General features: G+C 41.6%; 1 protein-coding gene across 1 annotated transcript in view; it reads right to left on the bottom strand.

Annotated features, from left to right (window-relative positions):
* TBC1D22B (TBC1 domain family member 22B) overlaps positions 1-13419 on the bottom strand; it is a 1162021-nt gene that overhangs the window by 542681 nt on the left and 605921 nt on the right. The window contains exon 7 of the mRNA XM_044076529.1: positions 50-115. Coding sequence (XP_043932464.1) covers positions 50-115 — 66 coding nt within the window. The remainder of the gene's footprint in view (positions 1-49; positions 116-13419) is intronic.

Genomic DNA, 13419 nt, shown 5'->3' with positions numbered 1-13419 from the left:
TCAGCTCGACAAATATGCACTTTTTGAAATGAACCCACTTTCATCTTACCTCCTGTACCAAGGGTTGCTGAAATAATGGAATGAGCGGGTTTGTTCGTGGAATATCAATGTGAATCTGTAAAAGAGCAAAGGACACAGTTTCATTGCAAGACAGGGTAATTTGATTGGGGGTGGGGGGAGTCGCAAATAACTACTAGAGGAAGCTCTCTGAGAAAACAGAGAATAGCACTACAAAACAAATGTGTCCTGACCAAGAGCAACTTACAACTGATGTACATGAACAGCAATATTAACACAACAGATAAAAATTACAAAGCCATCAGCTGGTCCAGTATGCTTCCAGCCAAGCAGTGTTCATAAGTTCTGCTATAATTACATACATATAGCTATATACAATCAATGTTTTAGAATGCTGAACTGCTTGTTCTGAGATCTCGGTACAATAGGGAATGGAGAATTTGCCCTTTCTGCCCTTCCCCCAATAATCTTGTAGTTGGTTTATACAATTAGCAGGGGATGTGGGTAGTGTATCTCCTTGTAAAAAAACTATTTTTGTTGGTTAGATTTCAATGTTTCATAATGTTGATATGTTCCCGAACATATGAAGTTTGACATTGTGAAACTTCGATGTTATAACTTAGATCTCTCTCTCTCTACATATATATATCTGTGTGTGTGTATGGGTGGACTGGTGAACTCACTTTTATTTAAATTATCTTTATAAAATAACTGTTTAATGGATCACATTTAGCTAACTAAACAGATGGTCAACAGGTGTGCAAAATCGCACAACTCTTAGGCTAGGGGTTATGCCCTGTTCCTGATTTGCACAATCCCAGAGTTAGTATATAATAATTAGCAGATACGGGGGGATGTGCCCCACTACAAAAAAACAATGTTTTTGTCTCCATTTGTAAAAACTGCATCCCCATAGGTTCTTTCTTGGCACATGCATGGTAGCTTGTTAACCTTCTGCAGTTGATGTTTGGGTTACTCAACAAAAGAGAGTATACTCATATTACATATACATACGAGTCTATTACTTTTTATCCTTGGCACTTCTCATCTAAAACAAAAAATATATATAAAAAAAATTCAGCTAATATGCATCTAGTCTAAAACACACCAAAATGAATCACATCACATCTAATACTTCTTCAAAACTTTTTTTGCAGTGGGCAAGGTCCCCATATGCTCTTACTTAAATATACTCACTCCATAGTTGCACAACTACAGAGAAAAGAGAAAACTCGCACAGTGAATCACTGCTGGCACAAACACAAACTTCTAGAGAGAGAGAAAGAGAGAGAGAGTTAGAATGTAACCGCAGACATTATTCAAGGTACAAATACTGATCAACACTAATGTGCATTGTAATTCCTATGATCCAAACCCACATCAGAAGTGATTTTCTATTGCCTTACATATTTTCCGATCAATTGTGAATATCAATCATTTGTTTTTAATGAAATGTATTTTAATCATTTGTGACACTTCTTTTTTTTCTAATTGAAATGTTGTAGATCAAAAGTCACATACCCATATATTAAGGACAAAAGACAATGTCACCAAAAATAAGCTACAGCTAGGACTGTAGCCAAGGCTCGTTTCTGGAGATGATATCCTGGACAAGGTGCACATAAACTTAAAGAAAGCTTATAAGGCAATGCAACTTCCACAAATAGAAAACTCTGACTTATGCCAACTTGCTACAGCTTACAAACCTGCCTGGTTAGAGAGAAACCTACAAAGAAACAAATCAGGGTATGGCCCAAGGGGGCTATGGAGGCCCTCCAAGACTACTTTGAAAGAATCAACTGGGATATGTACAAGGAGACAGCCACAGTGAATCAGCATCTGAATAGTGATGAATACACTGAGGCAGTGATGGCATACATTTCAAACTGTGTTGATGGGGTGAAAAATACAAAGAGTTTCGCTTTTAGAGCTAACCAGAAGCCATGGCTCACCCCTCAGGTAAATGAGCTTCTGAAGGAGAGAAACGTAGCTCACAGGGCTAAGGACAAGGCAGCCCCAAGTGTAGCAAGAGGTAATCTGAGGAGGGGTATAAAAGAAGGCTAAGAGGGAGTATGGCAGAAAGGTACTGTATACTTCTGTATTTTATTTTATTTTTTAAATTTTCCCTAATGGAGTTTCCAGCATTCTCTAAGTGGATTAATTTTTGGCCTACACTAGATTATAATAGTTTACTACATGTAGACAAGTTGGCAACAATTTAAATATTGCTTGCTTTTTCTGTATACTCTATTAGTTTTACTTCATGTAAAAATGTGTGTTGCTGTACTTTTTTTTAACTGTCTCTCAATGTATTCTCTTTTTGTACTTTATTTTACTGTTGTAATTATTGTGCAGCTTTTCTCCCCGGGCCTCCACTGAAAACAGGCTACCAACCCAGTCGGACTATCCCAGTAAACAAATGTTAAAATAAATAAATAAATAAATAAATAAATAATAAAAAAACTATATATATATATATATATATATATATATATATATATATACATACATATATATATATATATATATATATATATATATATATATATACACATACACACACACACACACACACACACACACACACACACACACACACACACACACACGCACGCACACACACTTTTTTTGCCCCTATTTAACCCCAATGAGTAACAAGCTCCCATCTCCTACCAGTCCATTCATTCCTTCAATACTAGGCATCCTAGAACACTGGGAAAGACGCAGAGGTACAGGGACTGTTGTTGTTACCTACTGGAGGTTAGATGATTTTTATAAAGCTCTCTGTGTTGATCAAAAATGTGGGACAACGTTTGCTATACTAAGCCCCTGAGACTGCGTGCTACTGTTCACAGATACCCTCAGCCAGAGTGCGTGAACTCCTAGGCAGACTTGAGTGGCTACCCTACCTACATTTCTTGCACAGCAGCTCCAATCCCAGGAGTCCTCAGATGGAGCACCTGTCCAGCTGGAATAGACATGCAGGTGTCAGCCTCTTGCTCCCATCTTTCCTCAGCCAACGCACGTGGCACATGGGGTACTAAAACCCTGGACAACTGGAATATAGTCAGGGCCAAAACTTCTACATTGTGGAGTAATCTCACTCTGGTTTAAAATAATTTCTTAGTCATCCTGTTTTTGCTAGCTACCTAAAAGAAGACAGGGCTACTACAGCCATAAATGTAAACAGTCTAACCCATAATATGTCAATAACTAGGAGCATGTGTAGTGGCCTCACAGAGTTACATGCTGTCAAACTGGAAATAACAGACCAGTTCTTTCCAAATCATCTATGACAAGATCCACTTTAACTGGGTTTATTTACCAATCAGCTTTTGGCAAAAGTGGATATGCCATGCTCAGGGGTATGCGTATGCTTGTTCAAGCATGCTGTGTCATCACATATCAGATCTATAAATTAGCGCATCCACCTACCAGTACTCAGCACCTTGGTGAAGCTCAAGAAATAAAGATTTGGCACCTACACTACTAACAAGCAATGCATGAGTATATACCTGCCTGACCAAAAAATAAATCTCAACAGATTGACACCTGATGGAGGAGACACCCACAGTGAAAGGTACATTTTACCCATGAAGGATGGGACTCTCATAGATCAACTGATATTGTAAAAAAAAAAAAAAAAAGACATTTATGTCAGGGTACTCACAGTTGTGTACACTTACCGTACATGTAGATGTTCGAGTGTATTCACTGTTACAGTCATCACATTTGGGTTATCTGCTTGCAGTAGCCCCCAGTTGGCCTGATTATCAAAGTCTTGGGTCCTGCATTGGCTGCTGTCTCATCTTCCATGAAGTCAGGTAGTCAGGGGTATAAAGCATGCAGCCGACGCCATTACATCAGTTTGTCTTGCCCCAGATGTCAGGTGCCCCCATAATGGGAAGCAATTATATATACAAGGTTACACCTCCAACAAAAAAGCAAATACACCAAAAAGCTTTAAGCATAGTAAGCAAGAATGGAGGTATACCCAATAGAAGTCAGGGGGCTGGAGGGAGGGTAACTAGGACTGCAACAGTGAATAAACTCGAACATCTACATTTATGGTAAGTGTACACAACTGTACTATGTTCTTCATGTTTCACTGTTGCAATCATCACATTTGGGTAGATTCCCAAAGCTAAGTATGGGAGAAGGAAATTAGACAGCATTAGGACCAGCTTATAAGGCCCTGTAAGACTGCAGTGGCAAAACCAGCTCTGGATTTAGAGAAAATTGGTAAATGGTAAATGCTTGGTGAAAGTATGTACAGAACTCCAGGTAGCAGCTTCTAAGATGTCCCTGGTAGGGACACCTCTGAGAAAGGCTGTAGAGGTAGATGCAGCCCTGGTTGATGTAGAGGTAGATGCAGCCCTGGTTGAATGCGGTCTAATCCCCTGTGGGGTAGGTTTTCCATGGTGCTTATAGCAGAAATGAATGCAATGGCCTATCCATTTAGAAATGGTTTGCTTTGAAATGGCCTTCCCCTCTGCCTCTGCAGCAAATGCAACCAGTAGCTGTTCAGATTTCCTGAGTGGTTTAGTCCTGTCCAAATAAAATCTAAGTTGTCTGTGCACATCTAAGGAGTACAGTATTTGTTCCCCTTTGTTCTGTAAATTAGAGAAGAAGGTTGGCAAATGAATGAACTAATTAAGGGCCACACTGGATACCACCTTAGGCATGAAGGAGGGATTCGTCCTGAGGGACACCCTGTCCGCATGAAAAAGGCACCACTGCCATGAGGGCTTGTAATTCAGACACCCTTCTTGCTGAAGTGATGACTAAAAGGGAAGGCTGTTTTCCAAGAAAGGAATTTCAACTCTGCATTTGCAGCTTGTTCAAAGGAGTTAGAGTGAGTTTTTCCAATACAAAGTTAAGGTCCCAGGCTGGAGTAGGGGCACTCCCTTGGTGGTCTTAAGTTTTTGGCCCCTCTGAGGAACTGCTGCAGCAGTGGGTGAGAGAAGAGAGGTGGTTCTGTGTTGAAATGAGCTGAAATGGCTGAGGCATGAATTTTGATGGAGGAAAAGGAAAGGCCCTTGTGAAGCATCTCAGTTAAGTACTGAAGAATCTGAGGTACTGGGCGCTGCTGTGCCATCCCCTGAGCTTGGTTCCAGGAACAGAATCTTTTCCATTTTTCAGCATAGGATTTTCTAGTACTAGGCCTCCTTGCCTCCAGAATGACATCCAACATTTGCTTACTGAGGGATGGTAATGGAGAGATCAGGTAATTAGCCAGGCTGCCAGGTTCAGGGTTTGAAGCTGTGGGTGCAGAATCTAGCCCTCCTGCTCGGACAGCAGGGCAGGGATCTGAGGCAGGTGCCATGGTGCCAGCAGTGACACACTGCAGAGAAGGGGGTACTAGTGTTGGCGTGGTCAGTCTGGTGCAATCAGTATTGTCCTTGGTTTGTCCTGTTTGATCTTTAGTAGTACCTTGGAGAGGAGACGCAGATGGGGAAAGGCATAAACTGATAGGTCTTTCCAGGTGAAGGACAGGGCATCCACTTTCCAAGCTTGTTTGTGGGGAGTCCTTGTGCAAAATGTTTCCAATTGGTAGTTCTGGGAGAAGGCAAACAGGTTTATATCTGGGAACCCCATTTGTTTCTCAACATGTTGAATATCTTTGGTTCCAGTTTCCACTCGTGTGGGTCCATGAGATTTCTGCTTATTTCATCTGCCAGTGTATTTAACTTTCCTGGCAGGAACTGAGCCTGTAGGTACACATGGTAGCTCAAGGCTGTGTTCCACAGAGCCATGGCTAGTTTGCAGAGTGGGTATGAATGGGTCCCCCCTGCTTGTTTATGTACCACATAACAGTGGTGTTGTCCATCTTTACCATTAGTTGCCCTGGAAGAAGGTGGTCCTTGAAGGCTGTCAGTGCATTCTGTACAGCTAACATTTCTTTTTGATTGATATGCAGGTGCATTTGACTTGGGTTCCATTTGCCCTGAATGCACTTCCCTGCCAAGTGAGCCCCCCCCCCCCATGCATAGTCTGATGCATCTGTTGTTAGGGTTTGGGTGACAGGGGGTAGACTGAATGGCAGTCCCTTGTTTTGGTGGCAGGCCTCTGCCCACCAAAGGAACTCCTTATCTGTAGACAAGATATAATAGGAATCATTGCTTCTAGATCCTGAGAATGTTGACATCATAGGCTTTTTAGATATCATTGTAGTTTCCTCATATGCCGTCTTGCATATGGAATCAGAAGAATGCAGGAGGCCATGAACCCCAGGGCTTGCAATATTTTCCTTGCAGATAGTCGAGTCTTTGTGGCCAGTAGTTTGAAGTAGACTGCCAAATGAACTTGTTTCTCTGGCATGAGGAAAGTTGGCATGAGGAAAGCCATCTGGGAAGTTGTGTTCAAGCTTGCTCCCAGGAATACAATTTGTTGGCAGGGTACAAGACACGATTTCTTTTCATTTATGGTGTACCCCAGACAAGTTAGCAGCTTTTGTACAAATGACAGATGATTCAAAAGTATGTCCTGGCTTTCTGCCTGAATTAGACAATCGTCCAGGTATGGGTATATTTGAATATTCCTTTGCCTGCAAAATGCAATGACTAGAGCTAGGCACTTTGTGAATACCCTGGGCACAGTAGATAAGCCAAAGGGCAGAGCAGAGAACTGATAGTGCATGTAGCCTGCTTTGAAGCGTAGGTATCTTCTGCAAGATTCCCTTATTGGGATGTGCAGCTAGGCTTCCTTTAAATCCAGTGTTGCCAACCAGGCATCCTTGCCTAGCATATGAAGCAGCTGGTGAAGAGTTAGCATCTTGAATTTTGGGATCACCAAAAAAAGTGTTTAGGATAGAGAGGTCCAGGATAGGACGTCAGGAATCGTCTTTTTTGGGCACCAGGAAATGTCTTGAGTAGAAACCTTGTCCCCTTTCCTCTTCTGGAAAAGGTTGAATAGCCCTGATGCTTAAGAGAGAGAATTTGCTTTTGAGCCTCTGCCCACTGATTTGGGGGTAGATCTGGCCAACCGTTTGGGGTTGGTAAGGAGTGAAAGTGGAATTTGTATCCTTGGGAAACTATATTTAAAACCCATTTGCCCTGGGTAATGAGTTCCCAATTTTTTGCCTGCAGGACAATCTTTTCCCCTAAAGGAGCAGTCAGATGTTCAGGGCTTGGAAGATTTAAAGTTAAGTCATTGAGACAGTTTACCATAGGTGGGAGTCTTACCACTCCCTGCTTTGGAAGAGGGTGCCCCCCACTACTTAGTCCTGTGAGTACCTTGGGACTGAAGCCTGGGTGTTCTGCTGGTTCTGGGATTGGACTGAAAAGGCCTGGAAGAGGCGGGAAAGGACCAATTTTTTGAGGGCCAATGTTTACTAAATCTGGGAGGCTGTACTTGCAGAAAATCTTTAACAGTTTGCATAGATTTAGCTTTTTCCTCCATCTTTTTCAGTACTTCTTCTGCTTTGTTGCCAAAAAAGGCAGTCTTAGTTTAAGGGAGCATCCAGCAATTTAGCTTTAACATGATCTGGCAAAGATTACTCCTTAACCCAAGCATCTCTTCTAAGTACAGACCCCGTGACAGCAGCCCTGCACGATGCCTCTAGTGAATCAAAACCACATTGCAAAGTATGTTTTCCAACTTGTTCAGCAGAATGCACTAAATCCTGTAAATCTTTATTTTCAGCACAGTCAGGAATCAACATCATTTTCTGTTTAAGCAATCCAATAATATGCTGCTTCAACATTTGAAAGTGGCAGTTTAAGGCCCTGATGGCCAAGGTTGCAGAGGTGTATACCTTCTTACCCCCATCTATCCAGCGCCCTGGAATCTCTATCAGAGGGGGGGTAGTATTTTTGGCAGTAGTAGCCTTAATGCCTTTGGGTCCCTGTGAAATGGTCTCAAGATCCGCAGTAGGACTTTTAAAGAGGAACTTGTGAGAGTCAGGAACCCTGTAATATCTATCAGGTTTTCTGGGAGCATGAGGTAAAGAGTCAGGGGCCAAGCTAGATTCCGGAAAGGCATCATCAACAATGTCCAGTACAGGGGGGATAGCTAAAGAGCTGTGTTGTGGCAGTAGTAAGAAATCCCTAAGCCTCTTTTTAGAGTTAGAGTAATCCTGGCTTTCCCAGCAAAAATGCTCCCTTAATATGCAAGTCAGTAGGCCTGAATACACATTCAGAAGGTGGTGTCTGCACAGCGGCTCTTGACCCATCCAAGGTAGAGACATCAGCAGGTTCCACAGTCGAAGCATCTCGCGGCATACCGGACTCCAAATGGGTTTCAGTAGAGGTCTGCGAATCTGAAGTAGCGGGTATCAGGGGCTGCGGGTATCAGGGGCTGCGAAAGTGCTTCAATGAGTACCGGTGAACTGGCGACTAACTTAGGAGAAGTGTTGTCGGCAGCTTTGGACCTATGCAGTCTGTCTCTGTCTTTATCTTTGTGTTTTTTCGGAATGTCGGTAGTCGGGTGGCTTACCGAAGCCATATCTGGATAATTGAACTGAGTACCAAAATATTTAGAAGTGTAAATAAACCGACGACAAATAGTTTGTTGTTTAAATAAGGCACAAAAACTGACAGCGAGGTACGTCATGGTCAGGGCCTAAGCAAGTAATGCAGTACGAATGAATATCTTTATGAGGTATTTGCTTTCCACAAGAAATACAATTATTAACTTTTACTGACATCGGTTTAGAGCAAGAAAAAGTTTTCCCAGTTGGGGTACTTAGCTTAGTTGAAGACTTCGGTTCTGAAACTCGAAAACGAAAATTTCAGGAGTCGGCTGACCAGCACTTGTGAATTGCTTCTGCTTCGGGCACCGTATGGCAAGAAAAACTGATGTAATGGCATCGGCTGCATGCTTTATACTCCTGACTACCTGACGTCATGGAAAATGAGACCGCAACTAATGCAGGACCCAAGACTTTGATAATCAGGCCGACTGAGGGCTACTGCAAGCAGATAACCCAAATGTGATGACTGCAACAGTAAAACACGAAGAACATCCATGCATGTTCAAATAACCGGATCACTGCTGCAGTAAATTAACATATAAATATATATGGGTGTCATTCAAGTGGACTATCGCTTAATTTACAAGTGATCTTGGGGATTCCTGAGGGTCTGGGTCTCTGCGCTTAGCAAGGATCTGTGAGGCAGAAGTAGACACAGGCACTTTAGGGGATGAAGAAGCCAGACTTGAAGTGGAGGATGTCTTGGTAGACACAACTCTCCTCATGGCTTTGAAGGCACCTCTGCTCCAATGTGAAGGGACCGACGGATCTGAGGAAATCGTCGATAGCCCTGGCACCAGGACAGTGGGCTCCGAGCCCGAGGTAGGAGCCGAGCTCATCCGAGCCGAAGCCCTGAGAGGCAAAGTCAGAACCAACAAGTCAGTTCGACTATCCTCCCTGGACCCGACCAGAGTGTGTCGGCTCCTAAAGTCCTCGATCGGAGCAGAGGAAGTCAGAGTGAATGAAGCCGAAGACACTGGAGCAGGGGTCTGCTCCGAAGGCTCCACAATCAGCAGGTCCGGCTCCAAAGGACCGGTATGGCTCGGAGGAGGAATAGATAAAGCTGGCATAAGGGTTTTTGGCTCCAAAGCCACCTGGGTTGGAGCCGATAATTTGGCAAAGGCCGGTGCCTGTAAAAGCTTCTGCACCACCTGATCCACATCCAAATCAGACAGACTCACAGAAGATCGAGATGATCGGACTGATGGTACTGACTGGAGAATAGGCAATTTAGGAGCTTCGGATACCAATTCCAAGACCGGGGACTGACTCCAAAAAGAGAAGACATTTGGCTCCAAGACCTGTGGAGCCGATGTCACAGACTCTTTAGATTTTTTTGATTCTCCAGATGTCTTGGAGGACTTTGAGGACTTACTAGATCCATCCTGGTTACTCAAAGCCTCCTGAAAGGAAGGTTTCAACAAAACCCCTATCAATAAGCTTCCTTTTTCTCTCTTGGAGAACTCTAGAGGAAAAGGAATGACATATATAGCACATATCTTTTGTAAGTGCAAGGCACCCAAGCACTATACACAATTCACATGGCAGTCTGTAAACGACATTTTCCGCCCACATTTAGGGCATTTTTTTAAACCCCTGACTTAGGGTGTTTGTCCTTATCAGCCATGACAGAAGTGGACATATCCAACAACAGCAAGAAAAATTTAGCCTGCTAATAAAAAAAACAGGCTAATTATCAGCACACACACACACACACACACACACACACACACACACAGAGAAGCCTTTAAACTAAGGCTAACTATTCAATATTCAAAAGCCTTCTTATAAAAAACAGGCTAAAGATAAGTAAACAAGCCTAAAATTAAGGATAACAAGCAAACACACACAATATAATTGTAACAGCTAATAAACTATGCTGTAGAAAAATGTAACAAAGGGTCACTGACTAAACAGTTACTATTCACTAAATAATGACACTATATTAAGCTAATAAGAAAAAAGACAAAAGGTCACTGAACAAGTAATATTTTTTGTCAGAAATTTTAAATAGGCCTATCAGAAAAAACGAGGCTAAGAAACAGCACACAGGGAAAGGAACTCTATAGAAATCTATAAGAGCTCATCTAACCTAACAATCTATCTACTACAGTGAAAAAACTAGCAACAATATTTGGAAAATAGTAAAATATTTAAAGTTTACTGTCCTGAGCTATTAGTAATCACCGATCAGCTGCAGCGGCAAACTAGATCTAGGGTAACTCAGGGTGCATCATGGGATAGGGACTTGGCCTCGAGCCACTTGAAATCCTCGAGCTTTACAGTAGGTGCCGACTCGGAGCCATCAGTAAAGAATGAACAGCGAGATAGAACAACTTCACATCATCAGTTAGACTAGCATAATTTCCACAGCAATCAGATGTCCTCCAGATCACGAAACTTGGCCTTTAACAGGCAATTAGCAAACATCACTCTAATGTTGTCCTGGAGCAAGAAATTCCCAAAATGTGTGCATGAAGAATCATAGGGAGCTTCCTTCTTCAAAACACACAAAAAATACAAGCAAGCTACCACACGCCATAACTCCCAGTATCATCACCCATAGTATCAACAGAAAAGAAACGCACATAATTACTCCAAGTCATGCAATAAAGGAAGCCTTGCAGGAGTTCAGATAGAGGAGAATGGTAAATACACAGGGGGGTGAGGCAGATGGGGCCCCCTACTGCAGCAGTAATGTTACCACTGTGTGCACCCTTACAATACTGTACTGTGCTCATGTCAACAAGCATAGAAGCAGATGGAAACAGAACCTGAGCCTAGACCCATGAGGAGGACTACATAATCTCATGATGGACAACAGAGCAAACTCCATTCTGCTCTTACTGCTGTATGTTGAACTTGTAATACTTGCAGAAGTTGTGAACGGAGTTCCATGTGGTGGCCTCACAAATGTTCTGTGCAGAGAAACTAATGAAGGAGGCTTTAGCAGTGTTAGCTACTCTGATGAAATATGCTTCATGTGACCCTACGACCCTCTCCCATGGTGGTCATGCCAGAAAATGATACAGAAACTCAACCAGGATTAGTTTAGGTCAGGGGTTTGCAACTTATTGGTACCAAGAAACCCTTGCTAAACTTGTGTTTGACTGAAGTACCTGTGCATTTGCTACATCCTGCTAAATGCTACAAAGATGAAAAGTACAACAGAAAAGTAATGTTTTGGTTGCATGGCAGAATATCAACATTACGTGGTACATTTGGCAAACATGCTAGTACCATTACCAAGTACTGCAAAATTTATTTTACCACTACATACAGCTTAATATCTGTAAGTTATGTAAGACTTAATAAAATTTGATAGGAAACCCTCCAAATACCCCCTCTGTACCATGTAAGGCAAGCAAGATTTGCTAAAGACAAACTGATTTTGCTAGAGATCTGTGTGCTTAGCTAGAGGAAGTAACTGAATTAGACTATGGGTCTGGGAGTTGCTAGGCTCCTAGAAGGCCTGTGGTGCACTTTCTGAACATGTATGTGATGTACCTCTCAACACTGGACTTAAGCTCATAATCTTGATTATTTATGCCTCAGTTCTCATGGGTCTCCTTTGTAACCATTCAGTTAGAGACCACTTTACTGATATGGGGGCCTGAAGCCATTATCCACAAAATAATGTATATAATTACGGAGTCAGTCTACTTCATCATCTGATGTAAATGAAGAATTATTTAACAATCTTGCCACCGATCATTTATTTTTAGTATGATGCGTACACCAAGCTCCACTGCTTTTGCTCATTCCCAAACAAATTTCCAAAATATGCAGTTAGTACATTTATTAAATTTTTGTACTTAAAACCCTTAATTAAAAACTTAGCCTTAATCCTCTACTCTAACTCCTATGAGCTGTTAAAGGACCTGTTTCCTGTAATCCAGGGTCTAATTTCTTGCCTCTCCATTTGCCTACTGTGCTCCTTTGAGAAAGTCTCTTAACCAGACAGTGCCATCAGAAAAGGAACACTTCTGTCCAGTGGGTTTACCAGGCTAACAAATAAAATAAAAAATAAAAATAAATAAATGGTAATGTTTCAGTATACAACCCTTTAACATTTTCTTCACTCACCAATTTCCCCTAACCACAATCCACTTCTATTTTCTGTACTTTTCTACTTCAGATATTTCAAGAAAAGTAAAGATCACCTCTCTATTACAGCTGCAAACGCAAAAATTCTGAAGTTAAATTATGGGTATCATTCAATCTTGATCTACTAAAGAAATTTAAAACTAAACACATAAGGTGGGACTATCACATCAACAAACTTTGTAAGGAAAAAATATCCTGCCCATCACTAAAAGATGTCCACTTCATCATTATAAATGGGATTTAAAATTGGCAAGCCCCTTAAACTTACCATTAGGAAATGCAAGGCCCAACTATGAACTTAAGGTTGCAACTAATTCAAAAGATGATTACAATGCCTTCTTCAATTATATTAGGAAACTCAGACATAATCAACATTTCTGTAATGAATTTACCTTTTATAGTACCTTCTCTTCTGGGATAAAAAAATTGATAATATTCTTATGGACAAATACTCTTCCACCTTCACAACCCATTACTTCTCACATCACCTCTCCTGAAACTAAACTGGACAAAGTATTTTTAGCACACTTCAAAATTAAAAACAAGAGTTCCATGGGTCCTATTGTCTCTTGAGAAGCACAAAGTTCTGCCTAACAAAATCTATCCATCAACTTTTTAAACCCAAGTTTTCCCCCTGGTAATATCTCCAAGGTGTGGAGAATGGCAACTGTTGTGCCCTTGTGTAAAAGTGGCCCTCTACTGACTCTTGTGCATTACAGACGTATAGGTCTCACTAGTTTTATTTGCACGGCTATGGAACAAATTATATCTGAACTAATAACAATATGGTTGACTTTATATTCCTGGATACACACTAACAT

This window comes from Protopterus annectens, chromosome 7.part0, assembly GCF_019279795.1.
Source record: "Protopterus annectens isolate FY-2018-M chromosome 7.part0, PAN1.0, whole genome shotgun sequence".
NCBI lineage: Eukaryota > Metazoa > Chordata > Ceratodontiformes > Protopteridae > Protopterus > Protopterus annectens.
Note: the sequence above shows the minus strand (reverse complement) of the source record. Positions and strands in the feature narration are given on the sequence as shown.